Source organism: Taudactylus pleione, unplaced genomic scaffold, assembly GCF_031769625.1.
Source record: "Taudactylus pleione unplaced genomic scaffold, aTauple2 ptg000075l, whole genome shotgun sequence".
NCBI lineage: Eukaryota > Metazoa > Chordata > Amphibia > Anura > Myobatrachidae > Taudactylus > Taudactylus pleione.
Window position 1 is genome coordinate 410,627 of NW_028284477.1, and position 25,636 is coordinate 436,262.

General features: G+C 44.4%; 1 protein-coding gene across 1 annotated transcript in view; it reads left to right on the top strand.

The window, feature by feature from the left end:
* The first annotated feature begins 1,165 nt into the window (after nucleotides 1–1,165).
* GNS (glucosamine (N-acetyl)-6-sulfatase) overlaps nucleotides 1,166–25,636 on the top strand; it is a 48,266-nt gene continuing 23,795 nt past the window's right edge. Inside the window, exons 1-4 of the mRNA XM_088467781.1 lie at nucleotides 1,166–1,494; nucleotides 7,738–7,797; nucleotides 8,467–8,670; nucleotides 20,860–20,925. Of these exons, the coding sequence (XP_088323907.1) occupies nucleotides 1,339–1,494; nucleotides 7,738–7,797; nucleotides 8,467–8,670; nucleotides 20,860–20,925 (486 nt within the window). The 5' untranslated portion in view covers nucleotides 1,166–1,338. The remainder of the gene's footprint in view (nucleotides 1,495–7,737; nucleotides 7,798–8,466; nucleotides 8,671–20,859; nucleotides 20,926–25,636) is intronic.

Below are 25,636 nucleotides of genomic sequence, written 5' to 3' on the forward strand. Positions count from 1 at the left end.
CCTGGCATGCTTTACACTTAATGCGAGTGGCGTTTTACATTTTCAGCTCCACCCAGCAGAGAAGCGGCGGTTTACAAAAGGTACACTCAATAACAGGATCCGGCATCGGTAAGTGCATACGCCGATGCCAAGAGCACCGGACATGCTGCATTCGTCAGCATGGCCCTCACTAACGACATCGCCCATCGGACCTGCATGCAGTGCCAACGGCAGATGTCTCTGACAATGCATTGTCAGTGACATAGCGGGTACAAACTAGTCGATGTTCCTGATGTGTCGCTCTGATCTGCCAGATTGGACGACATATCATCTAGTGTGTACCCAGGGCCGGTGCTAGGTTACTCAGCACCCAGCACCGTCCCATGCTCGCCCCAGTCCCTTCCCTCACTGTGCCCTCACCCTGAGCTTAAAATCAGTAGTGGCTCCAGGCACGGGCAAGCCGGTCCGTCGCCCGAAGCGCTGTTTCCGGAGGGCACAGGAAACGCCCACCCCCCTCCTGGCGCTATAGCACATATGTAAGCTTAGGGGGTGGGAGCAGAGGAGGGAAGGGGCGGCAACACAAGACGGCACTGGGCGCAGCACAGCCTAGCGCCGGCCCTGCTTAAAATAATAATGGCAGCGGGAGTGTAGGGATCTTCTACAGTCGGACCCTGGCTCCCTTGTGCGAGCCAGCCCTGTGTGTACCCGGCTCACTTTGGGCCCACAAGAAGGTTGTTTGGTAACCTTGCTGACCAGTCCATTCCTGGGTGACACAACAAGTGTTACAAATGTGTTCTACACTGTCTAATAAACCTCATTCTCTGCAACTAGCATTCTCACAGTTCTTGTCCCTGCTTCAGCTTTTCACATTTCATTCAGGGACTGACGGTGTGCCTTAGCTATTTTAAAATCTTATTCAGTGTGCCACGAGTTGAAATAGGTTGAAAATCACTATATCACACCTAACCACACATTGTAATATAAGATTATTTAAAAAATAGAAGTTTCTTCTCCAGAGACTTTTACCACAGCCAGTCATAAGGCAATGTGTGGGCGAGAGAACCATGGACAAATGTGTGCGCATGTGACAGAGTGAGTGCTATCTGCACCCCAGGGCCCAGGACTTCCCAGTATGGTTGGCTGTAACTACCTTCCCAGTATGCTCCCTCCTCCTCCTCCCTTCCTGTTACTTGCACACATGTGACTCTGCCAGAGAGCAGCTGACCAGCATCGCACTACTTCCTCCTCTGTAGGACTCATTTGTGTCTGCTGCTCCTGTTCCTCTACCCAGCAATGAAATAAAGCGGCAGCCGCACGACTCTGCTCCCATTGTAGCTGCTGATCTCCCGGCGGAAAGCTATGTGTTACCCCGGCTCTCTACGTGCATGGACCTGCTGCTTATTAGTACTGAGACTCCTGTGCTCAGTACTTGTACAAGGGGAAGACAGCGAGTCCCGGAGACCGAACGTGGTGCTGATCCTAACCGATGATCAGGATGTGTCCCTGGGTGGCATGGTAACTAGATTATAGGCTGCCCTGCCATATCCCAGTGCTCCTCTGCATATTCTGCCTTGCATACAGCCTGCTGGTGGTGTCTTCCTTGTTTACGTGTTCGCCTTCCCCTCTGTGGCCTGTGACCGACCAGTTGTTACATTACTATCACCTGTTCTGTCTCCCAATAACTTCTGTGATCTTATATTGTGGGTAGTCGGTCAGATTCTTTCTATAAACAAAGTATCTTACGTATTAGATATTTTTGTGACCTGCACATTGCCAGGAAGTACCTAGTGCTTTCAGTGTACATGCCTCAGTTCGGATCAGCTCTGGATAGAAATGTTAACTTTAACATAAACACATAATTATAGGAAGTTCACCAGTGAGTTGTGTTCCTCTCTGTGTGCCTCTTTCCATCCCACCAAACGTCTTCTTTTCAGTTCTTCAGTGTTGTTGTGTGACAAGTTTACAGTTACTTAAGGGTAGATGTACTAAGCCTTGGATAGAGAGAAAAAGTACCAACCAATCAGCTGCCAACTGTCATTTTTCAAACCCAGCCTGTAACATGACAGAATCTGACTGGTTGCTACTTTTATCTCTCTTTACACTTTATCTCCAAGGCTTCGTACATCATCTCGCCCACAGTGTCTCAGGTTACATGGCTTATGCTTCAGAACAGTTGATCAATAAATTTTGATTCAAATAGTTTGTTTTTCTTATCCCCATCACTGGCACCTGTTTGTGTGTGTGCTCTTTATGTGGCTTTTGCCAGTGCACGCCCACCGACCTGGGTCTAGACTATGTGTGAAAGGGGCCGACCTGGGTTGGAGTCCCGAGTCTGCGACCCTGTTTTATACTACGGTCTGGGTTTGAGACCCGAGAAATTCACATGTTACTAGACCTGTGTATTTCCCGGTCCATTGGTCTGAAAGGGGTATAGATCAGCCCCTGAGTTTGCTACTGCACCTTTTCATATTGAAATACAACTATCATAAGCCCCAGTTTCCCATTGCTTCCTATTAACTATGTTAAATAAGCTAGCTTCTCTCATACTGGGGTCTGTTCATAAAGCAGTGAAAAGTCCTGTTTATCTAAAAACAGGGCTTTTCAATGCTTTCGGTAATTCATAGAGGGGGTTACCGCGGAGAAGGTTATCTCTTCGCCAGTGGCACCCCAGCTCTGGTTTAGAATTGCATCACCATTTTTATATGGTGAGTGCAATTCATAAAGGAACGGAAAGCATCTCCTGCGTACAGATTCGCCATCTGAGGATGGCGTAATCTGTACCACAAGCCGAACAGAGCAGGGAAACTGCATACTTCCCTGCTCTCTGCCCGGCGGCTGGCTCCGCCCCCTGTTACCCAATGTCCATTGCAGCAGGTCTCACCTGTCCTGCTGCTCTCAGATGCCGGCGCGTGCGCAGTTAGAATACAGGCATATCGGGCTCCCAATATGTTTGTATTTTCACTGTGTCCAGGGATCGCGGAGGGACCAGATACCGCCTGAAGGCATCGGACAGGTAAGTGTATATGAATGGCTACTAAACATCGCTATATATCGCATTGATGTGATTCGATATATAGTGATATTTTTCAGTAGCCACTTCATGTTCTACATGAATAAACCCCCATGATTGATATACTTTGTTTTTACATTTGTCCCTATTTTGTCTACTTTATATGTCCAAGTTTTAAAAATGGTCAGCCTTCCAAACTGCTGCTGCAGGCACCATGGCATCTTAACAGTAACCAACAATAATAATATAAGACAGGGGGGTTTATATATCAAGCAGTGAAAAGCTTGCCCATAGCAACCAATCAGCTCCTACCTATTATTTTATAGACTGTACTTGTTACCAATCCAAGCTGATTGGTTGCTATGGGCAAGTTCTAAACTGGTCCACTTCTCCATGCTTTTCACTGCTTGATACATAAACCCCAGGGACACAATTGTATGGTGTAATGTGACATTTGAGCACACTTAGTGCAGAATTGAATAGCCCCGGGAAGGAGTTCCTGGAGCTATTCAATTGACGGCGCTGTTAAGTCCGGCTAAAGGATTTGTGCTTGCACCGTGAGCAGAAAACCGACTAAACTAGGGCTATAATGCTGCTTTCCAGCTTAGTGCATGCGCTAACAGCTTCGCGGGCAGCACTTAAGTCGGGGAATGCCAGTTATCGCGACATAACACCCATATTAAGACGAGGAACCCGGTATACTCCAACTTAAGTAGTTTTAGATGGACTTAACAGCACGGTCAATTGAATAGCTCTGGGAACTCCTTCCCGGGCTATCCAGCATTGCGCTGAATTGAATCGCCCCCTTAGAACAGGTACCCCCTGGCATTGTGTTTTGTATATTTTAATAACTGTACTAACTTTAAAACATTAGCAAAGTGCATGAAATTAATGCCAGTGTCTTATTGTTATATTTATAAAAATGACCCAACACCTTTACAATGGTTTTAGGAATTCACCCCATGACGCTCCTAAACATAACCATTTGTCACCTTTGTATCAGAATTCCACATCTTATCTGAGCTTTCAACACTAATTCGAAAGTATCTTTGGACCATGTAAAACATTTCACAGTCAGATTGTTTCAGATGTGAAAGCTTCATTAGCAATGTAATGATTAATTATTATTATTACTAGTATTATTTTAGTTTTAGTTTTCGTCTGTGTTCCTAAACTCAGTATTTGTAGAATGCCTTCACCAAAACAATTGTCACAGCCGCAAGTTAAACAGATGTTTGTTTATTGTTTCCAATATTTTGGCATAAACCACGAGATGCTGAGTCTTGTTATGACCATACTTATTATGAGTAACTTCCCTCGTGGTGTCAGGATAAGGAGCATATGACTTGTACAGTATAGGACAGGATTTCTACTGTATACCCTATAATGTGTCAATCCCAAGTACCCCTTACAATGTGTAAAATCCCTGAGCAAGTGTAATAAAGCAAACACCATGGGGGAGATGTATCAAGCCTAGAGAAAGATAAACTGGAGAAGATTCCCAAAGCAGCCCGTCAGCTTCTGTCATTTATTTGAAATGACCGTTAGAAGCTGATTGGTTGCTTTGGGAAACTTCTCCAGTTTATCTTTCTCCAAGGCTTGATACATCTCCCCCATATTTCTTTGAGGACGAGATGTATTAATGACCACCCTTGTTGTACTAAGCTCTGGTAAGTGATAAACGACCAGCCACTATGCTCCTAACTGTCATGTTACAGGCTGTGTTTGAAAAATGACAGTTAGGAGCTGATTGGTTGATAGTTTATCACTTTTCAATGTATCACTTTTCCGAGCTTAGCACATCTGCCCCTCAATATGCAATCATTATGGACTTGCCAGCAATTTATCTCTCTTAAAGATTGATACATCTCCCCTAAATTTTTAAAAATCACCTTTCTTGGTGGCTCTGCTTATACTTTATGTATACCAGCACAGTAATCTGCAAGTTTTAGTTTAATTGAATAGTCATTTTGGGGATATATCTGGGGAGAGTAGACAACCCTCTCACATCCCGCCCACAGCTGCAGTGAAGTGTGCGGGGTCGTGATTATGCAAAGCACGGTGAAAAGCCTCATCATGGCAAGCCCATCACTCAAAATGCCAACCACGTGTTGCAGTGAGGGCAGGGCAGTGATGATCTGTTTCATTGTGCCACGCCCCCTGCAGTTGTCCCTGGGACCTCTCCCTCTATGCATCAATGGGTAGAAGCACCTATTGAATCTGTTTAAAGGCTCTTTTCGCTATACATATCACATGCTGAGAATTTGTGGGATCCAGTAGAACTAATTTGGCCACGTAGTGATATTGTATGGTGGGGGATATATGATGTACTTGGAATCTGAGAAAATAAAGTGGCCCTTGTGCTGTTTGCAATGTTTGCACTGGGTGCTGTGAGTAGGAAGGGTGTTGTGCTAGATAGTGGGCAGTTGAGTTTAAATATGTAATAGTCAGAATTGCTTCTGGTGATTTAGTCATTGTGGCAGATCCATCTGTGCTCTTTTGAAGAGTTCCTGGGAGAGTTAAATAAAAAGTTGCATAAAAGTAGCTAGATATAGGGTAGGGTCGCTCAAATATTTTGATGGAGGTGCACGGTTTTGTAAGGTGTTTGGGATGTGAAATGCAGTTTTCATCTTTTTCTGTATGTTGCTTCTGGCTTGATTTCTCAGATATAGGGGGAGATTTATCAAAGCTTGGAGAGAGATAGTGGGGTCTAAGTATTAAGCCTTGGAGAGAGAGAAAGTGGACGGCGTTAAAGTACCAACCAATCAGATCCTAACGCAGCCTGTAAAATGACAGTTATACCCCTACCAGACATGAGCCGGGACTCCGACCCAGGTTTTTGAACACTGCTTCATCCCTTGTCTCAGCTAGGAACCCCTTTCACACTACACCTTGGACCCGGGTCCCGTGAAATTCCCAGGTCGACACCATTCACACCCGTGCCTGCCCTGGCAATCAGTGTGAGTCATTGGAAGGGGATGCTTTTTTTTTTTTTGACTTGCATTAATCTGGAAGCGCCCCAAACAGCCAATGAAGTGCATTTTCAGCGCAACCCGGGTCACACCATTCACACTACAGGTGACCCGGATTGGTCCTGGTAATAGCTCTTGTATTGAGCAGGGTTATGTACCCAGGACATACGACCCAGGTCGGGTCTGCTCACACATAGCCAAGACCCAGGTCAAGCCGCAAGCCTCGGGAATATCCCTGGTCAAAAGGCTATGTTTGGAATGGAAAGGGTATAAGAAGCTGATTGGTTGGTACTTAATCTCTCTCCACTTTATCTCTCTTCAAGCTTTGATAAATCTCTTACTTAATATCATCCACTGATATTGTTGCTCATTGTGTGTGTGAATGACATTATACATTTGGTAGAAAAAACAGAATCAAGCTGGAAACAGCCCTCCAGTCTATGATGTGGATAACTTCAGCTAGGACTTATAAAGCCCCGAAATTTGGGGCATATCCAATTAAGTGCGGGACTTCGCCTGCAAAAACCTTGTGCACCTCGCTCCCAATTTTGCATTACAGTGGGTATGAGCACTCCCCCGATACCCGCATTATATCCAATCAAAATAAATGGTCACAATTTTTTTTTTTATGCAAAATCCCGCAGGGGAGAAAAAAAAGATGCGGCATGGAACACCGGGCACTTGCCAATGTGTTCCGCCCGCTCCCTGTCAGTCCCCCTATGTAAGTCAAGTTGTGGAGAAGGATGCTGGGAAGAGGAGAAGGCTTATGGGCGATTTAGTTCCTGGCTGGGTTAGGGGTAGTGTGTGCAGGGTTATCAACAGTAGTGTAGTAGGTAGTGTGTGGGCGGGTGCAGGGTTAGGGATAGTGTGTGTGGAGAGGAAGTGCAGGGTTAGGGGTAGTGTGTGTGTGTGTGTGTGTGTGTGTGTGTGTGTGTGTGTGTGTGTGGAGAGAGGAAGTGTAGGGTTAGGGGTAGTGTGTGTGTGGAGAGGAAGTGTAGGGTTAGGGGTAGTGTGTGTGTGTGTGGAGAGGAAGTGTAGGGTTAGGGGTAGTGTGTGTGGAGAGGAAGTGTAGGGGTAGTGTGTGTGGAGAGGAAGTGTAGGGTTAGGGGTAGTGTGTGTGGAGAGGAAGTGCAGGGTTAGGGGTAGTGTGCGTGTGTGTGTGTGTGTGTGGAGAGGAAGTGCAGGGTTAGAAGGTGTGTGTGTGTGTGTGTGTGTGTGTGTGGAGAGGAAGTGCAGGGTTAGGGGTAGTGTGTGGAGAGGAAGTGCAGGGTTAGGGGTAGAACCTGTTCTGTGTTTGGCTGGTCCATGGAAGCTGTCTGCGACGCTGGAGAGGAGAAGGATGAGCGAGGACATTGCTGCAGAAGGTGAGTAATTAAGGACTAATTAAGCTAATTTGAAACCTCCAATTGCTTAATTAGTCATTAAGGGGGTCTCCAAAGGGTTCCAGAGCAAGTGCCTACAATTTTTCTTTAAAAGTAAGTTGTTGGTTTTTTTTTTTTTTATGAAAAATTGGATTTGCTCTGAAGATGCTCAAAAAAGTAAATAAAAAAACTCACATCCTATTAAATACCAAAAATCTTGCACCTGCAGGTGTGAGATTTTTGGTAAACTTGCACCTAAATTGAATATGCCCCATGGTGTAGCTCTGTAAGATTGTAAGAGTTACACATGCAATATATACAATTATATAAACTGGAAAATGTTGGGGTAATAGATTGAAAATGGATCAGAAGTAAAACTGTTATTTTATAAATAGGTTTCATTGTCTTTCTCTAGACTCCATTAAAGAAGACCAAAGAGCTGATTGCAGATCTTGGCGTAACATTTACCAATGCTGTAAGTCTTTCATTTTGTTTTTAGATAAATGTTCAAGCCCAATGAAAATTAATTGGTAAATGGCTGCACCCAATATTGTTTCCTTCAGCTAGAAATATAAAAGCCATAGAGAAGTTCAATGTTAGTTAGAATTACAGTCATTTAACCTGATCAACAAGGAGGCTTCTACTTTGTGGTTGTTTCCTTGCTCTGTCATTGGAGAGCTGGCAGTGTTGGGCTTTGTGGGGTAACACGGTTGTTGCGAGGCCCTCATATGTGTTTACCAGCTATTATGTGATAGATTGCTGAGATTACAAAATATAACAGGCCCACCGCATTGCAATATAATTATGACTGCTGATATAATGTATACTGTGTGACTGCTAGTATAAGCACATACTCGTATGTGCAATATACAATATTACTACTGGCTGACCTTTGTTGATTATATTGATTTCACACCAAGTGAAGCTCCATTTTTTTTCAGTGGCAGGATTTATTTGTTAGCCTTTGTTTGGTATATTGCAATACACTTCTCAGCGAAGGCCTGCAATTTAAATGTAATGTATATCATTGTGTATCCCCTCCCCATGTTATACTGAACGGACAAGCGGGTGTTTTTTGCTACCTCCTGTAGCTGATATTGTGTAATCTTTCTCTGTAGACAGTAATGTTTCGCATTTTCCGTAGTATGTTGGCAGTGCCCTCTGCTGTCCGAGCAGAGCCAGTATTCTGTCTGGGCGATACCCGCATAACCACCATGTTGTCAATAACACAATAGCGGGCAACTGTAGCAGCAAGGCCTGGCAGAAGACACAAGAGCCGTACACCTTCCCAGCTCTTCTCCAGTCTATCGGCTACCAGACGTTGTTTGCTGGAAAGTACTTAAATCAGGTATTGTTAATGGTTTTTTTTCTTCATTAGATGTATTTCACACTACTATGCATCCTTGTGATTGTCCACACTCACAAATGTTCATAAATGTCCGTAGCGATTGATGAAAGTTTAGAATGTCCTCTGCTCCCATATACATAATTCTGTAACAGGGTGGTATATAAACATAAGCCAGTTTGTTTATTAATCTATTCACCTTTCTGTAATGGTTCAAATCACAACCTTTGTCCAGGTGCTCCGTATAAGAGAAAGTCAGGACACCATTTAGTCTCATGAATTGTTCTCGGATTAAGGTTTCCATTCCTTGATTTCATTTTGATTGCAAGTTATTATAAATTCTATTGAATACATAGGCAATGGTGTAAAGAATATCTGTTTAAATGACCCAAGCTGTTCACACATCTGCTACTGTGGTCATTAGGCACAACCGGTAGCTTACGTGATATTTGCCCATCTTGGCCACGCATAGAAACCGTGAGCTTGCACAGATTTGGTAGATAATTTATCAGCTTGAAAAAATGACATTGCAAGAGTTACCATTCATTGGGGTTGGTGGAAGACCCCTGCACACATCAATTGTTGGCTAGCTACATTGTCAAACTTGTTTGGACAAATCTGTCATTGTTGGATAAATGTATAAATGTCTAGAATTGTCACACATAAATATTTTTATATTGGCTAAATGTAAGTTTTTACTTCAGAAACAAAAAAGAAAAGTTTATCAAATTAATTTAGAACGTTTTATTTTTTTAGATGGATAAAGGACAATTACCTAGTTCAGATTTTAAGAATTTTGTTAAATGTTTTAACCAAAATCAATATTGTCTGAGACTCGCATGGATCTGAGTTTATTTGTTTTGTATGATTCCAAGTGTTTCTCAAACTCTGTACTCAGGACCCCAAACAGTGCATGTTTTACATGTCTCCTCACAGAATCACAAGTGAAATAGGTAGCTCCACCAGTGGATCTAACAAAATGTGTCAGCGAGTAATGACTACACCTGTGCTCCTGCTAGGTGACCTGGGAAACTTGAACTGTGTGGGGTCCTGGGGACCGAGTTTGAGAACCACTATCTTGTATATAAAAGTTATTGGTCTGTTTGCCTGTCTGGTTATGCATTCGGCCACCCTTGCACCGTTTGGGATGAAACCAATGTGAGGTGGTCCAGTTGGATCCTGGCCAGGTTTTAGGGGAGTTAGGGTCCCAGTTGGACCTCCCGTTGGTGTACGCTGGGCAGAACTTTGACCCAGGGACCTTGTTCTGGGCCTTCCACTGGATGGATTTGGAAGAAAACTTTAGAGGGGTGGCAATTGGTCTGGGATGCCTAAGTTAATAATTTGAAGATTTAAACCCGGACAACGCCAGGTACTTAAGCTAGTGTTATAGTATGCGCCTTTGAAAAGTTAACTTGTTGTACCATTTAAATGTAAACCAATTAAGATATTCTCAATAACAAAATGTTCTCAAGACCAGCAAAGTGTCTTGTAACATATCGCATCCAATTTTAAAGTATGGAATGGTCATTGTTTAAATGTTGCACTGACCAAATTTATCAAGTCTGAAGCATTAATGAAGACCTACCAATGAATAAACCGCTGTCTCACTCCCCAGAACCAGGGTAAGGAAAGATGACATACATTAAGGAGTTTCTGGGCATCCAAACTTCTTTGGGTACATACAGATGATGGGTCACAGTTAGAAACTCCATTCACAACATAAGCAGTACTTTCTACTTCAGGGTCCATAGGGTATCCACAGGATACCTTGGGGCATAGGTGTGACGTCAGTCATCGGGCACCAAAGAGTTAAGCTTTCAGCCTCCCAGGATGCACTAGGTCCCCCTCCTATACCCCGCCCCCGAGCCAAGGCATCTCAGTTTCGTTTGGTGCCCGGCCGGAGTCGGAGGCACCTGCTAGAGGGGGGTTTAGAAGAGCCCCTGAAGCTCTTTCTTCATGCAGCTGTGGCTGCACATCTGGATGAACAGCATGGACAGTCAGTCCTGACGTCCATGCTGTCTTCCCTACACCCCGCCGGTACCAGAACGCCGGTACTGATCCGGGGATGCTGGTGGACATCTGGGGTCACAGATAGTGGTGACCCCAGATGTTCCGGACCATGGCTATGGCCATTTGCTGGGTTGCCAGAGCGATGGAGCGCTGGGCGGATTCATTAGAGGCTTCTTTTGATTCCGACTGTCCGGCCGAACAGGCGGAGTTGATTGGCAATCTCCGTGATTCGGCCACCTACATCAACGAGGCGGCCCTAGACATTAGTACTCTGGTGTCTAGGATTTCTTCAGCAGCGGTAGCTGCTCGTCGCACCTTGTGGCTTCAATCCTGGAAGGCGGACGCAGATTCCAAAAAGGGTCTGGAGGCGTTGCCGTTTACCGGAGAAGTTCTCTTCGGTCCGGATCTGGATAAGATTGTGGCCACGCTGGCGGCAGCCAAATCGGCTTGTCTCCCGTCAGCCGCTGCTCCTTCTGGTTCTGGACCATCGTCCTTTCGGTCATCTAGGGCCCAGGGCAGGCCCAAACCACAGTCGTTTCCTCGACAGGCTGGCCCTAAGAAATCGGTCAAGCCCCGGAAGCAGGCATGGAGTACCAGACGTCCGGCCCCAAAGCCAGATGACAAGCCTGCGGCCTGACGGTCCGGGCCTCCCTTTGGGGGATCCCAGGGTGGGAGGCCGCCTGCTGCAGTTCGCCCAGTGTTGGTCGACCACTACGACAGACATTTGGGTTCTGGAGGTGGTCTCACACGGGTACGCCCTCTCCTTCCGGCACAGACCCCCGGCTCGATTCTTCACCACGGGTCTACCATCAGACCGGAACAAGGCTACGGAGCTGCGGAAGGTATTGCACACTATGCTCCAGGCTGGAGTTATAGTGCCTGTTCCATTCTCCCAGAGGGGCCAGGGTTTCTATTCAAATCTTTTTTTGGTACAGAAACCCAATGGGTCGTATCGTCCGATTCTCAACCTCAAAGCACTCAACAAGTCTTTGCGGGTACCGAAGTTTCGGATGGAGACCCTACGGTCCATCATTCTGGCGCTGGAACCTGGGGACTACGTGGTGTCATTGGACATACAGGACGCTTACCTGCATGTCCCTATTCTTTTGCGCCATCAACAGTTCCTCAGGTTTGCAATCCGCAGCGACCACTTCCAGTTTCGGGCGTTACCTTTTGGCCTGGCGACAGCACCACGGGTTTTCACCAAGGTGATGGCGGTCATGGCGGCTTCTCTGCAGCTGCAGGGAGTCCGCATGTTGCCGTACTTGGACGACCTGTTATTGGTGGCAGGATCTCCAGAGCTCCTGTTACGCCACTTGGACCTGACCATTGCACTGCTGCAACGGCACGCCTGGCTAATCAACTGGCAGAAGTCCACTCTAATCCCGTCTCGGAGGATTCTGCATCTTGGAGCCTTATTGGACTCGGGACAGCAAAGGATCTTCGTGACGGAGGACAAGATCTCTGCTTTACAGTCAAGGGTGCACAGTTGTCTGCACAGCCGCCGGGTGTCCCTACACTCGGCGATGAGGTTACTGGGCTCCATGGTGTCGGTGTTCGACATGGTGGAATACGCCCAGTTTCACTCCAGACCTCTGCAGCACCTGATCCTGTCCAAGTGGAACGGGCTGCCTCAGTCTCTGAAGTCCCAGACGATTGTGCTCACCCCGGAGGTTCGCCTGTCCCTTGCTTGGTGGTTACAGACGACCCACCTCAACAAGGGACGTCCGTTCTGGGTTCCAAATTGGGTCCTGTTGACAACGGACGCCAGTCTTCGGGGCTGGGGAGCGGTTTCGGGTCCACACTTGTTCCAGGGCAGGTGGACGCCGACAGAAGCGGAGCTTCCCATAAATATCTTGGAAATCCGTGCGGTCTTCAATGCTCTCCAGCAGGCACATCGGTTTCTCCAGGGTCACCCGGTACAGGTCCGATCGGACAACGCTACCACCGTGGCCTACATAAACAAGCAAGGAGGAACCCGCAGTCGGGCGGCTCTCGTAGAGGTGTCTCGGATCCTGGTTTGGGCAGAGCGCAATCTTCCGGCCATATCAGCGGTCTTCATCCCGGGAGTGCTAAATTGGGAGGCGGACTTTCTAAGTCGCCAGGACGTTCATCCGGGGGAATGGTCCCTGCACCCGGACGTTTTTCAACTGCTGGTGGACAGGTGGGGTCTTCCAGAGATCGACCTCATGGCACAACAACAAGTTGCCGTTGTACGGGTCTCGCACAAGAGACGAAGGGGCGTCTCTGGTGGATGCTCTGTCCGTCCGGTGGACGTTCCGGTTCGCATTCCTGTTCCCTCCGGTCTCCCTTCTTCCACGGGTAATCCGGAAATTCAAACAGGAAGGAGGGACGCTCCTGTTGATGGCTCCCGCGTGTCCCAGACAGCACTGGTTCTCAGACCTTCAGGGTCTGTCCGTGGACAGTCCACTGCGGTTGCCGCTACGACCGGACCTTCTGTCTCAGGGTCCTTGTCTTCACCCGGACCTGACTCGGCTGTCTTTGACGGCGTGGCTGTTGAGACGGCCATGCTGAGGACCCGGGGGTTTTCCAGCTCTGTGGTGCGTACCATGTTGCGAGCTCGGAAACCGTCTTCCGCGAGGATATACCATCGCGTGTGGCATACGTTCTTCCAATGGTGTCGACCGAGAGGTTATGCACCGCGGGAGTTTCGTCTGTCTCGGATTCTCGCCTTCCTACAAGCGGGACTAGATCATGGGCTTCGCCTTGCTTCTTTGAAGGTACAGGTTTCGGCCCTGTCTGTTTGGTTTCACCGTAGGATTGCTACAATCCCGGATGTGCGCACCTTTATGCAAGGTGTTGTCCGCATTCAGCCGCCCTTTGTTCCACCTGTGGCGCCTTGGGATTTGGCTGTGGTCCTGAGGGCTCTCCAAGGACCGCCGTTTGAACCACTGGGCTCAGTGGATCTTAAATGGCTAACAACTAAGACTGTTTTCCTTCTGGCTATTGCTTCGGCCAGACGTGTTTCTGAGTTAGGGGCTCTTTCTTGTAGACCCCCTTTCTTGTTTTTTCATGGGAACAGGGCAGTGCTCCGCACTCGGCCCGAGTTTCTTCCCAAAGTTGTTTCCCAGTTTCATGTTAACGAGGAAATCATTGTTCCGGCCTTTAACTCACCGGGTCTTTCCGTGGGTGAGGCCTCTTTGGATGTTGTGCGGGCCTTAAGGACTTATGTTGACCGCACTTCTTCGTTTAGGAAGTCGGACGCTTTGTTTGTCCTCTATGGCTTCCGTAAAAAGGGTTGGCCTGCTTCAAAGCAAACTTTGGCAGCCTGGATCCGTATGGCTATTTCTGAAGCTTATCTTCATGAAGGCCTGCCGGTTCCTCCTTCTGTGAAGGCTCATTCCACTAGGTCTGTGGGTCCTTCGTGGGCAGCTCGACGTGGTGCCTCTGCAATCCAGATCTGCAAGGCTGCTACGTGGTCCTCTGTCCATACCTTCGTGAGGTATTACAGGTTTGACACCATCGCCTCTCAGGATGCTTCCTTCGGGCGGCGGATTCTCCTTTCTGCACAGGAGCGTCCCCACCCTTAAAGGATACTGCTTTGGGACATCCCCAAGGTATCCTGTGGATACCCTATGGACCCTGAAGTAGAAAATATGAGATATGGTAAGAACTTACCCTTGTTATCTCTATTTCTACGAAGTCCATAGGGTTCCACAGGACTCCCGCCCTGTCGCACCTGTGCTGCAGATGGGCTTTGCTCTGGTCACCGGTTTTCCGTCTCCCTCTGGTGAGAATGTGATTCTTGTATGTGTCCAGATCTTTGTTCTCTCTCTTCCTTCTCCTCCTCCGGCCTATGGCTTGGTAACTAAATGAGATGCCTTGGCTCGGGGGCGGGGTATAGGAGGGGGACCTAGTGCATCCTGGGAGGCTGAAAGCTTAACTCTTTGGTGCCCGATGACTGACGTCACACCTATACCCCAAGGTATCCTGTGGAACCCTATGGACTTCGTAGAAATAGAGATAACAAGGGTAAGTTCTTACCATATCTCATATTGTCTCTGAGTTATTCCAGCATAGCATGCTAAATGTTGTTACTCCTGTAAAGAAAGAAACAGAATTCATTGTCTGCTGGTTTGCCAAGCAATACACCTACTGCGATTGATTGCATGGGATTGTGGAACTATGTTTAAGTTTTGATGAGTGGAGCATGATGTTCTTGCTTGTGTGTCTCAATCTGTCCTATCAGTCCTGTCTGGCTCTGCCACCCTGTCCTACATAGGGGCATATTCAGTTAGGTGCGAAAAGTCCTGTACTCTTCGCATGCCAGACGTTTTGCCGACATCGCTGGTTTTTCATGTGAACAAGTATCGCGCTCGTCCCCGCTTATCCTCGTATTCAATTAGAAAAACGGGACCCGGTGAATTCGGACCTGGCAAAAAGTGCTGTCAGATTTGGGGAAATCAGCCTGACACCCCCCCTAAAGATGCACTGACATTAGGGATCACTATAGATACCCCCGAATAGGCCTACTGAAGGTATTTTGGGTACTTAAATGCTCTCAATAGCTGCTAATTAGCGTCTTTGCAGAAGTGGTGAAGAATAGCATTTAGCAGGGTTTTTTTGCAGAAAATAAGTAGTCCCAGCAAATTTGGGGTACATGAAAATGGGTGCTAGCATATTTTAAAGTTGCTAAAATGTAGTTTTAAAAAAAACTAAAAAAACCACCTGCCGCAAGCACCTGCAAACTTAAAAACACCTGGGGCATCCTTGGGGACCCCCCTGGAGTCTATTTCGCTAGTTTTTAAGTTTGTCCCCCAACTTTGTACTTTTTCGCCCCCTTTTTCAAACTCATTTTTTGAGGTGTTCTTAAGTTTGTTTGTTTTTTTGGACACCGTTTACCTTTTAGGGGCTGTCCCAAGGGTGCAGGGTGGTTTCCGCAAGTTTGCACCCCAAAACCCCAATTCTGGACTGCTTTCATAGGCAAATCTTTTTTGCCTCTTCTAATGCATTCACTTTCCACACCGGCAAAAAGTTTTTGGAATTGAATAAGGGGGTACGTTTTTTTCACATGGCGACGTGACGTCACTGGCGATACCTTTCCGCAGAAACGAGCTTTTCGCACTTAATTGAATACAGCCCATAATTTGTATCTCCCTGGCTTTGACTCTGCCTATAAAATATTAGTTTAACTGCAAGTCCTGTCTTAATCTTGGATATTCGACCCACCTTATACACAGAAGGTCTTTATTCTAGGTGTACATTTTTGTTTGACAAAAAACAATTCGCAAAACTTTGCATATTATGTTGGAATATTTGAGAGACATTGGGGGGATTTCACTAAAGTGGGTTTGTGCGGTGTTTGAAATGCAGTATGTCACTGGTGTGTTTGACATCCAATAAAGAACAAGACCTCTGGCGCTTCTCATATCAACTATGTATTTCATATAATACGCAGAATCACAATTCAAGTAAAATTAAAAAGAATTTAATATGTAAAGCAATGGTAGTCCATATGCAACATTAAACTGGTAAATACCGGTACAAACATATACACAAACAACATATAACATAAGACAGTGCAATCCTATATAGACTGAGTATGTCAGATACGCCTACGAGCGTTTTACTCTGTAGATACTATATCAAATGTCTCTGAGATGCATAATGTTCCAATAATAGTAAATAATCGTCTTTAAATGAATGAACTCATCTGAGGTGCAGTCCGCATTCAATAACACTGAATCATCAGTGAAATTAGAACAGTCTCACCGTTCCAGACTGAATCCGGTGGTACCGTGGATGGTTCCGTCGATGGAGGTAGTTTGCCGGCAAACATGGGGGACCAGTGATGCACTGCGACCGGAAGCAGAAACCACGTGCCCGTAAGCAGAAGCAGCAAACATGTGACCGGATAGAAGGCGGTCTCTGAAGTGGACCTATAGGTACAAAAGAGATGGAGGCACTACACACTCACCATCCTGAGGAAGCCTATCTATATAGGTGAAACGCGTAGATGATCGTGAGAGGGGAAGAAGGAACGCTTGCAGTTCTGCACCTCAGATGAGTTCATTCATTTAAAGACGATTATTTATTATTATTGGAACATTATGCATCTCAGAGACATTTGATATAGTATCTACAGAGTAAAACGCTCGGAGGCATATCTGACATAGTCTATATAGGATTGCACTGTCTTATGTTATATGTTGTTTGTGTATATGTTTGTACCGGTATTTACCAGTTTAATGTTGCATATGGACTACCATTGCTTTTACATATTAAATTCTTTTTAGTTTTACTGAATTGTGATTCTGCGTATTATATGAAATACATAGTTGATATGAGAAGCGCCAGAGGTCTTGTTCTTTATTGATCTGTCTATTTAGGGAAGGTGAGCCCCTAATTGTTTTTCCTCACAGGCAGCATCCCATTTGACTCTGAGACACTAGAGCTACCTTCATTTTTTTCTTGTTGTTTGACATCCAAACTGCTAGATTTTCTAGATTTTTGAGAATGAATCTCAATGTTGTCAGTGTGTGACATTTAGAAATGGTTAAACCGCCGACTGTTTCACCAACCCCTCCACAAAACTGCTGGGAAGTTATCTGGCCAATCAAAGAATGCACAATACATATACGAGGGTGAGTCAAAATATCCGCACTCCAGTTATATCAAAATTTCTGTTGGCCGCACTGTCTTATCAGCGCTTTCTGTACTAGGTCACTGTCTCCACAGTCACTATTATGCAAGTTTGAACATCAATTCATTTGTGGCTGCAGTGCAAGAAAAATTAGCTGTCCCACTTGTGATTTGCACGAAAGAAGAGCTGTGTGCAGTGATTCCTTTTTTTTGTGGTCTGAGGGTCTGGTGCCGATATTTATCCAAGACTTTGTGCACAGTATGGAGAAAATGTTTTGTCACAAAGAAGTATGTATGAATGCATAGAGAAGTTCAAAGAAGGTTGCACAAGTGTCAGCCATGAAGAAGGAGCCGGACACCCGTCCATGTCCAGCACTGATGAGAACATTGAGCGTATTTGTCTTTTCTACAGCCAGTGTGTGGATAATTTTTGACTCACCCTCGTATTATGTGGGCAACAATTCTGTTTTGAATAAGTTAAAAAAAAACATAATTTTCTTATGGGGGTAATACACTGAAGTGCCAAAAGTCATGGGATAGCAGTATGTAAAGGTAATAGTAGGCGGCGTCACCGTACTATGACGTCTTGGAATTGCCCAGAGCTGCATCAATCGCAATCTGACATTTCATTAGTTAGTTTGAACACCGGCTAGGCTGCTCATGGCAAGGCAACGCGAATTATCGGAGTTTGAATGGTGCATGATAATGGGTGCCCGATGGATGGGACATTCTATTTCCGAAGTAGTGCGGACATTCAAAATTCCTCAATCTACGGTGTCACGTGTGTACTGGGAATACCTCATAGAAGGCATTACCTTCCACTGTGGACAGCACAGTGGCTCACCACGGGTGCTTAATGATCATGACCAGCAGCGTCTGGCCAGAATTGACAAGCGACACTGACTCAGATCACATTCAATGCAGGAGATACCAGATGCATGTCCAGCAGGTCAGTGCAATGTTTTTTTAGCATCCATGGGATATGGGAGCAGAAGACCCACCAGAGTGCCCCAGTAAACACTACGACACCGGACACCGTGCCTCCCCAGGGCTTGTGACGTCGCTAATTGGACCCTGGTGGCCTGGCAACTTGTGGCATGGTCTGATGACTCACTGTGCCAGTTATTTCAGGCTGATGGCAGGGTTCGGGTGTAGTGCTGACCCCATGAGGCCATGGACCCCAGTTGTGAACAGGGCATAATGCAGGCTGGTGGTAGCTCCATAATGGTGTTGGGTGTGTTAACGTACAATGGGTTGGGTCCGCTGGTCCGTCTGAACACGTCATTTAACCGGTAACTGCTACGTTGTATTGCTTGATGACCATTTGCAGTCCTTCATCGACTTCATGTATCCCCAAAACTATGGAATATTCCAGCAGGATAATGCACAGTGTTATCTGACCCAAGTTGTCCAGAACTTGTTGAAGGTGCATTCTGGAGAGTTCCAATGAATGGTATGGCCACCTCGTTCACCCGACATGAACCCAATCGAGCATTTATGGAATGTGGTGGAGAGGTCCATTCACACCCAAGATCCTGCATCTACAAATATCAGGGAGCTGTAGGAAGCTGTCCAGATGGCATGTATCAAGATCCTACTAGGTCTTCTGTCCGCTTGTGGAATCGATGCCACATGGAGTTGCTGCACGTTTAACAAAATGTATTGCCTGTAAATGTAAGGTGCATAATTGAATGAGCATGAATGTAATTAAAAGGTTCTTTAACCACTTAACTAGCATGGTCACATGGGACACGACCGCAGCCAGTAGTGCTACAGCTGACAAGGGCGCATTCCATGCAACCACACCACCCTGCTGTGTCCCCGTTTCCCCGAGTCCCCTGCAGTGATGCTGTGGTCTGTGATTGCCAACTTTACTACTGGAATTGTGCCCCAGAAGGCTGTGGGTGGGAGCGGGGTTAAATAAAGTAATATGATGACGGGAAGGGAGGGAGTGGGAAGGGGTTGGTTTATAACACAGGGGACTGTTGCTAGGATTTATGACCATTTGGGGGTCTATTGCCAATGGGTGGTGGGAAGTGATTTTATAATGAAGGCCTATGAACACGGGGTGGTGCGAGACACCCCCTAGTCATAAATATATTTTGTTCAATAAAATATTTAAATATATTTAAAAAAAAATACTTTTTAAACTAATATTACAGTTTGAAAAAAAACAACAACCACCATTTCTGACCGGTTTTGTATCTATAACGGGTGCATGGTGTGCGGGGCACACAGGCCAGGGGGCCCACACCGCACACCCTGCACCCATACTTCCTAATACTTACCTCTCTGAAACTCCCACGTCAGCAATATACAGAACGCCTGGAGAGTGGCTGCAGCAGCCATTTTCCCAGTGTTCTGTGCATTGCAGTAGGGAAATCGCAAGGAAAATGGCTGCCTTGCCATTTTCCTGGTGTCCTGCGCAGTAGACTCCAGCAACAGACTACTGTTCGGAGTCTACTGAACCTGTAAGTACGCCGAGGCTGCTGGAGAAAGAGGACGGGGCCCTAGGTGGTGAATGAACACGGGCCCTCTCTTCTCAATATACCCCTGCACCCACATAATATTTGTTTCATATTGTGTAGTGCAAATCAGAACGTTGTTGATAATGTGTTTAGTGCATTGGAGGCCCTCAGCATGTTTTACAATTTCTTAATTTCAGCTGTGTAGTACAATTGGCAAACTTTCGAAGCTGAAAAGTCCAAAATCTCTTATGTGGTAGATGGAATTTCAGTATTTAATATTGCAAAAATTGCATTGGAAATTAAGCCACTTGAACAGAGCTTTGATACACCCTGATGGGTCATAGATAGCCATGAATTAGAAATGGAGTATCCATGCCTCAGACCATAGACTAAGGGTGGCAGAAGCAGCCCCCCAGCTATTGTATAACTACACATCCCAGCATGCCCTGCCACAGTATTGCTATTTGGCCATGGTAAAACTGTGGCAAGGCATGCTGGGATGTGTAGTTCAACAAGAGCTGGAGGGATGCTTATTGCACACCCCTGCCATAGACAAATCCTTCTATAACTCTTTCATGTGGATGATGGTGGAACCCGGTAGTAAACTCTTTCACCAAAGTCCATAGGACGGACTGACATCCTGACAGAGCTTTCTCTTCCTTAGTAATTACAACTATTGGGGTCTCTTGCATCAAAGGAGAAAATCCCTTTTATCAACTGCTAACTGAACAAGGAGATGTGCAGATGCTTCAAATAACACGTGTACATTTTAATCGTAATCTATAAATATTATTTTGTGGTCATGCTGTAATTCTAAAGTGTTTTCACATTTAACACCAAAAAATAAATTCATTATGAGAAAACACGAACATTAAATTTACATGGTCATGTGCTTTGAATGCTATTAAAATGTGTTCTTGTGATTGGGAGTTTATTATAACCTGCTTCTTGTGTATGGGATTAAATGATCGCTATACAGGATGATTTCTGTTCACCTTCTTTCTCTCATCTCGTTAGTTTGTAACTACATTTTAAACAGTTCAAAATGGCTCCTTTTATCTCAACATTCCTATAGTTTATATTGTTCTAATCTTATTTTTAATTTGTACAGTATGGAGTGGAGGATGCTGGTGGAATGAGCCATGTACCTCCTGGATGGAGTTATTGGTTTGCTTTGGTGAGTAACATTTCAACTCTTGGGGCAATGCCACACAAGTAACATTTCCTACATGGCTCTGTATATACAAATTTCCGGTACACTCATGATTGGGAACCATTGATTTCCATACATCTTATTTTGATGTGGTGGTTTATTTTTGAAGAGTGTTTGGGGTCTTATAAATAAATACATGCAAAACAGAACAATCGGCAGATATGACCTGCACACTTTTCGTATATGACCAAAATATTCTATTCTGTATTGGATTCGCATAGCTCCATTCAGCAAATAATCTATTGAAATCAATTCAAATACAACTGTAATCAAAGTTCAATTTATTAAATAGCTACATTTATTTTTTTAATGGTTTAATATGACGTTTCTCCTGTGCAGTGTATTGGATTTAGAAAACTGTATTAACAATGACACCGTGAGTAGTTTTACAATGTGACTGAGTTGCTTTGCAGTCATGTAGTATGTGCAGAGTGTGGTGAGATTTCTTAAACTATAAATTACTACTTAACCACTTCAAACATTTGAAAATAGCATTTTGTATTCCATATAACAGAACAACTCTTTTAGTCGGTACCCTTGAGCTGGGTTCACACTTGTACAATTCTCATCCAATCTGCCCTACAGTTGGTTTCATATTGGTAGAGTGTTTGTACGCTCACACAACCTCTGGTTTAATCTAATGCTGGTCACCTGGTCTTGTCAAAAGATTTTTAAATCTGCTGAAAGATCAGGAGACCAGATCGACAATCACCTGACCAATTTAGAAGTTTGTATGCTCCTGAGTCTGGTTTGTCCAATTTTTCACCCAATTCATTCCTGTGAGTGGCAGCTGGTCTGTCAAGGATTGGAAGAGAGTGCGTACAGTGACACAATCCTTTTAGCAGATTGTTTTAGCAGATGCAGATCTGAAATCTGCTGCAAAATTGGACAGATGTGTAGGCTTACGCTGGGTACACATTAGACGATTTGGCCGATTCCGACAGATCAGAACGTCATATTGTACCCACTATGTCTGCAGTTTCACACTCGTCAGCCGCATCATCAGGTTGTCCCTACATGCCGCTCAACCTGACTATGCGGCTGATGATCCCTTGCAGCGGGATGCGGCAGGTACCGATATATTGGGCACCAGATCGTCTAGTGTGTACCAAGTCGCCTGATATGTAAGCCCGTCGGCAGGGGTGGTCACCGGTCGCATCGCTGGGTACACACGTCATCTGATGTGTACCCAACTTTAGATTGGGCGTTTATCTGTGACCAGGTCTCCAGTAGGATTTTGTCAACAGTCTGGTCGAGAGTTGGATCCCCGAAGGATTGGACAAGTGTGTACACAGATTGACAGTGCTAAAATTGCACTAATCAACATGAATTTACATTTTCAGTTTTAAAATAAAATACAGATACAAAATTTCCCTTTTTATTTTAATCTATCAAAATGTTCTGTGTAAGGTTTTTAGTTTTAAAATACATATCTGACAATTTTTGAGTGTAGTTCCCAATAAAATAAGTATTAAAAGATGTAGATGTTTTTGTGGCCAATGTACTATAGTGGATGGATAGGAAATGAATTACAATAGACGTTTGAGTCATTTTGACCTTAAGTACTTTAGAGAGGTTCTAGGAATGTTTGCTACATTATTACCTTCACTATGACAACCTGGCATTCTGCTTTACATGCAATCTGTAATGCATACCAAATATATTGTAAGTAAAGTTTTACTGTCTTCTAGCCTCCAAGTGTTCCTTGAACACTCCACTCTTCAGCCAAGCTTTTCAAATTCCTAAATCACCTTCTTGGCTCCTTAGGCTATTCTACCCGATTACCAACCCTATGTAGTTCACTCAAAACTTACGTTTATTCTCCATCAATACTACGGGTGGGCAATAAGCAGCCCCCCATCTGTTGTAGAACTACACATCCCAGCATGCCCTTCCACATTTTTGCTATTTGGCCATACTAAAACCGTTGCAAGGCATGCTGGGATTTGTAGTTCAACAGCAGCTGGAGGACCGCTTATTTCCCAACCCTGTTCCATACTCAAGAAAACCGCTGATCCCCAAACCAAAATTGCAGTGCGACTCTGTTATATACTGTAGACTCACTAAGCAGTTTGCCTTACCATGACTGCCTATACAAATGGGATAACTCCCTAATCAGCTCAGTAGATTAGGTGAAGAAACAGCTCTGGAAGGAATAAAGTGTAACTCCTTGTCCAGAACCACTGTTCCATTGGAAGCTCAGAAATGTCAGGTTTTGTTTTTTTTTTCCAGTAACTGTACTTATGCTTGGTGTATTTATGGTCTTAAAGGCACTTAGTGTGGGATAATAAACTGCATATCTTCTGCTCAGACCTCGGTTGCGGACTGCATGTGTGTATTCCAATGAGCACACAATTCTGGGAATTAGCAGCTCCACCATTTTGTGAGTGACCGCAATCTCACTCTGTGAGAGTGCTGAATCTGCAGTTAATCACAGGGTGTGATGTCATACCCTATATGTATTGCTCAAGGAACGCATCCATTAAGGCGTCAGCCTTAATGATCGGAATTTAATTAAGGTTTTTTCATCTATGGAATATATATATATATATATATATATATATATATGTGTCTATAAGGTTTTACAGTGCCAGTGTATGTGATGTACCTTAAATAACAATGTGTAAATAATACAATTAGAATCAAAGCCTATTCCCCCACAGCAAATGGGGTGTCAGCTCAACCTAATCAGTCTAAGTCGTGGTCAGTGACTTTTAAAATAATGTGAGAGCAGTGTGGTTAGGTCAGAGCGCCTTAACGTGCTTTGAGGTGCAGAGAATGTGCAAGAATCACTGAATAAATAAATCAATAGAGCAATAAATACGTCTGCCAAATAGATCTAGACCATAAAAAAGTAATTATAAAAATACAAATTTAATAAGAACAACCAACATAAAAACATAAATGGAAAGACATAAATGACATTAGTTAAAAAACTATACAAATTATTTTTTATAAAAAATTTTGAGATAAATACAAAGTTTGATAAAAATGAAAAGCTTATCTTATTTCATATATATGGAGGGTATGGTCAGGTGGGATGCAAGCTCCCAACGCGTTTCGTCAACAGCAGACTTCAAGGGAAGACGTATTTATTGCTTTATTTATTTATTCATTCAGTGATTCTTGCACATTCTCTGCACCTCAAAGCACTTTAAGGCGCTCTGACCTAACCACACTGCGTGTGTATATATATATATATATATATATATATATATTAGTGTGCTTCCTCTTTGTTTTATAACACTGTTTGTTCACAGTTGAATATGCTGGTGCTGTAGAAATGTTAATAAAAATAACTACAGTACCTGTAGATTATTGGATGCTAATTATAACCGGTTTACATTTATTACTCAATTACACCTCGTTTTTCTGCAATTATTCAGGGAACCATGTAAGCATGTTGTTCAACAGTGATCATTGATTTGCTAACATGAATGGCATCTGAATTATGGCTTCTGTGGCTGAGGTAGTATTGTCTATAATTTATGGTCTCCAGCTGAGCAGCACTCTTACTGGGCAGTTTATCATGGTGTAATACTGTCTTTTGTGTAGGAAATTACGTTTTGTCATGATACTTACAGATTGACATATTGTAGATTTTAAAATAATAGTACTATATTTAGTTCATAGACCACTTTTAAGTCCCCTCGCAGCATGAGTAATAGGTCGCACTTGCGGTACCTCCGGACTCAATGATTTTTATTTGCAGCCCATAGGGTTGCGTACAAAAATCAGCTAGCCACGAGGGAGGCGAGTTGCGGTGCCATTGCCAGAGTTTATACACTGTTGCAATGCCAACTCACACCCCTCCACAGCTAATAGAATCGACCCCTTAAGGTGCATACACACACACAAAGATTTTCTGTCCAACCATCCAACTAGTTGATTGGTTGGAATGAAAATCTGATAAGGTATGAAAGCAAATGACACTCAGCAATCTGCTCCCAAATGCTGGAAAATGGACAAAAACTGTTGTTTGAACAAATTGTTTAGATCAAACATTTAACAAACTTGTCTGACGACCATTTTCATCTGTTTTCTGGCATTTAGGAGCAAATTGCTGATCATCAGTTACTCCCATACATTACCAGATTTTCATTCCAACCAATCAACTAGTTGGATGGTTGGACAGAAAATCCTTGTGTGTAAACAGCCTAATGGTACATACACACGGTCAGATTTTCCTTCAGATCTGTACAATAACTATTTTAAAAATCCTTCATATCTGAAGGAAAATCTGACGTATCTGACATGTTTGTCAGATGAACGATGCATGTTCCCGCTTGACAGATAACGATAGCTGACATCTGATGTTTGCAATCAGATTTGGTCGATTTTCATTCATTTTAATACAGTCAAAAATCGTTCGTAGTTCATGAAATCGTTGGTAAAATCGTTCGTAGTTCCTCGGTCATAGTTCATCGTTCATCTGACAGATCTGACCGTGTGTATGCACCATTAGTATTTAGAAAAATGTATCTGAGGCCTCAGGAAACTTAACTGTGTCAGGGTGAAGCCAAAATCCAAGATGTTGCAATGTGTGGGAGAAAAATGAAACATTAGAGACATTGCAACAGATAGCTTGGCAGGTGGAATGCACTCATGTGTTTCCTTCAGTGTTTGCTGTTCTTATTAAGTATAATCTGGAGACAGACCTTCCATGTTACTGGCA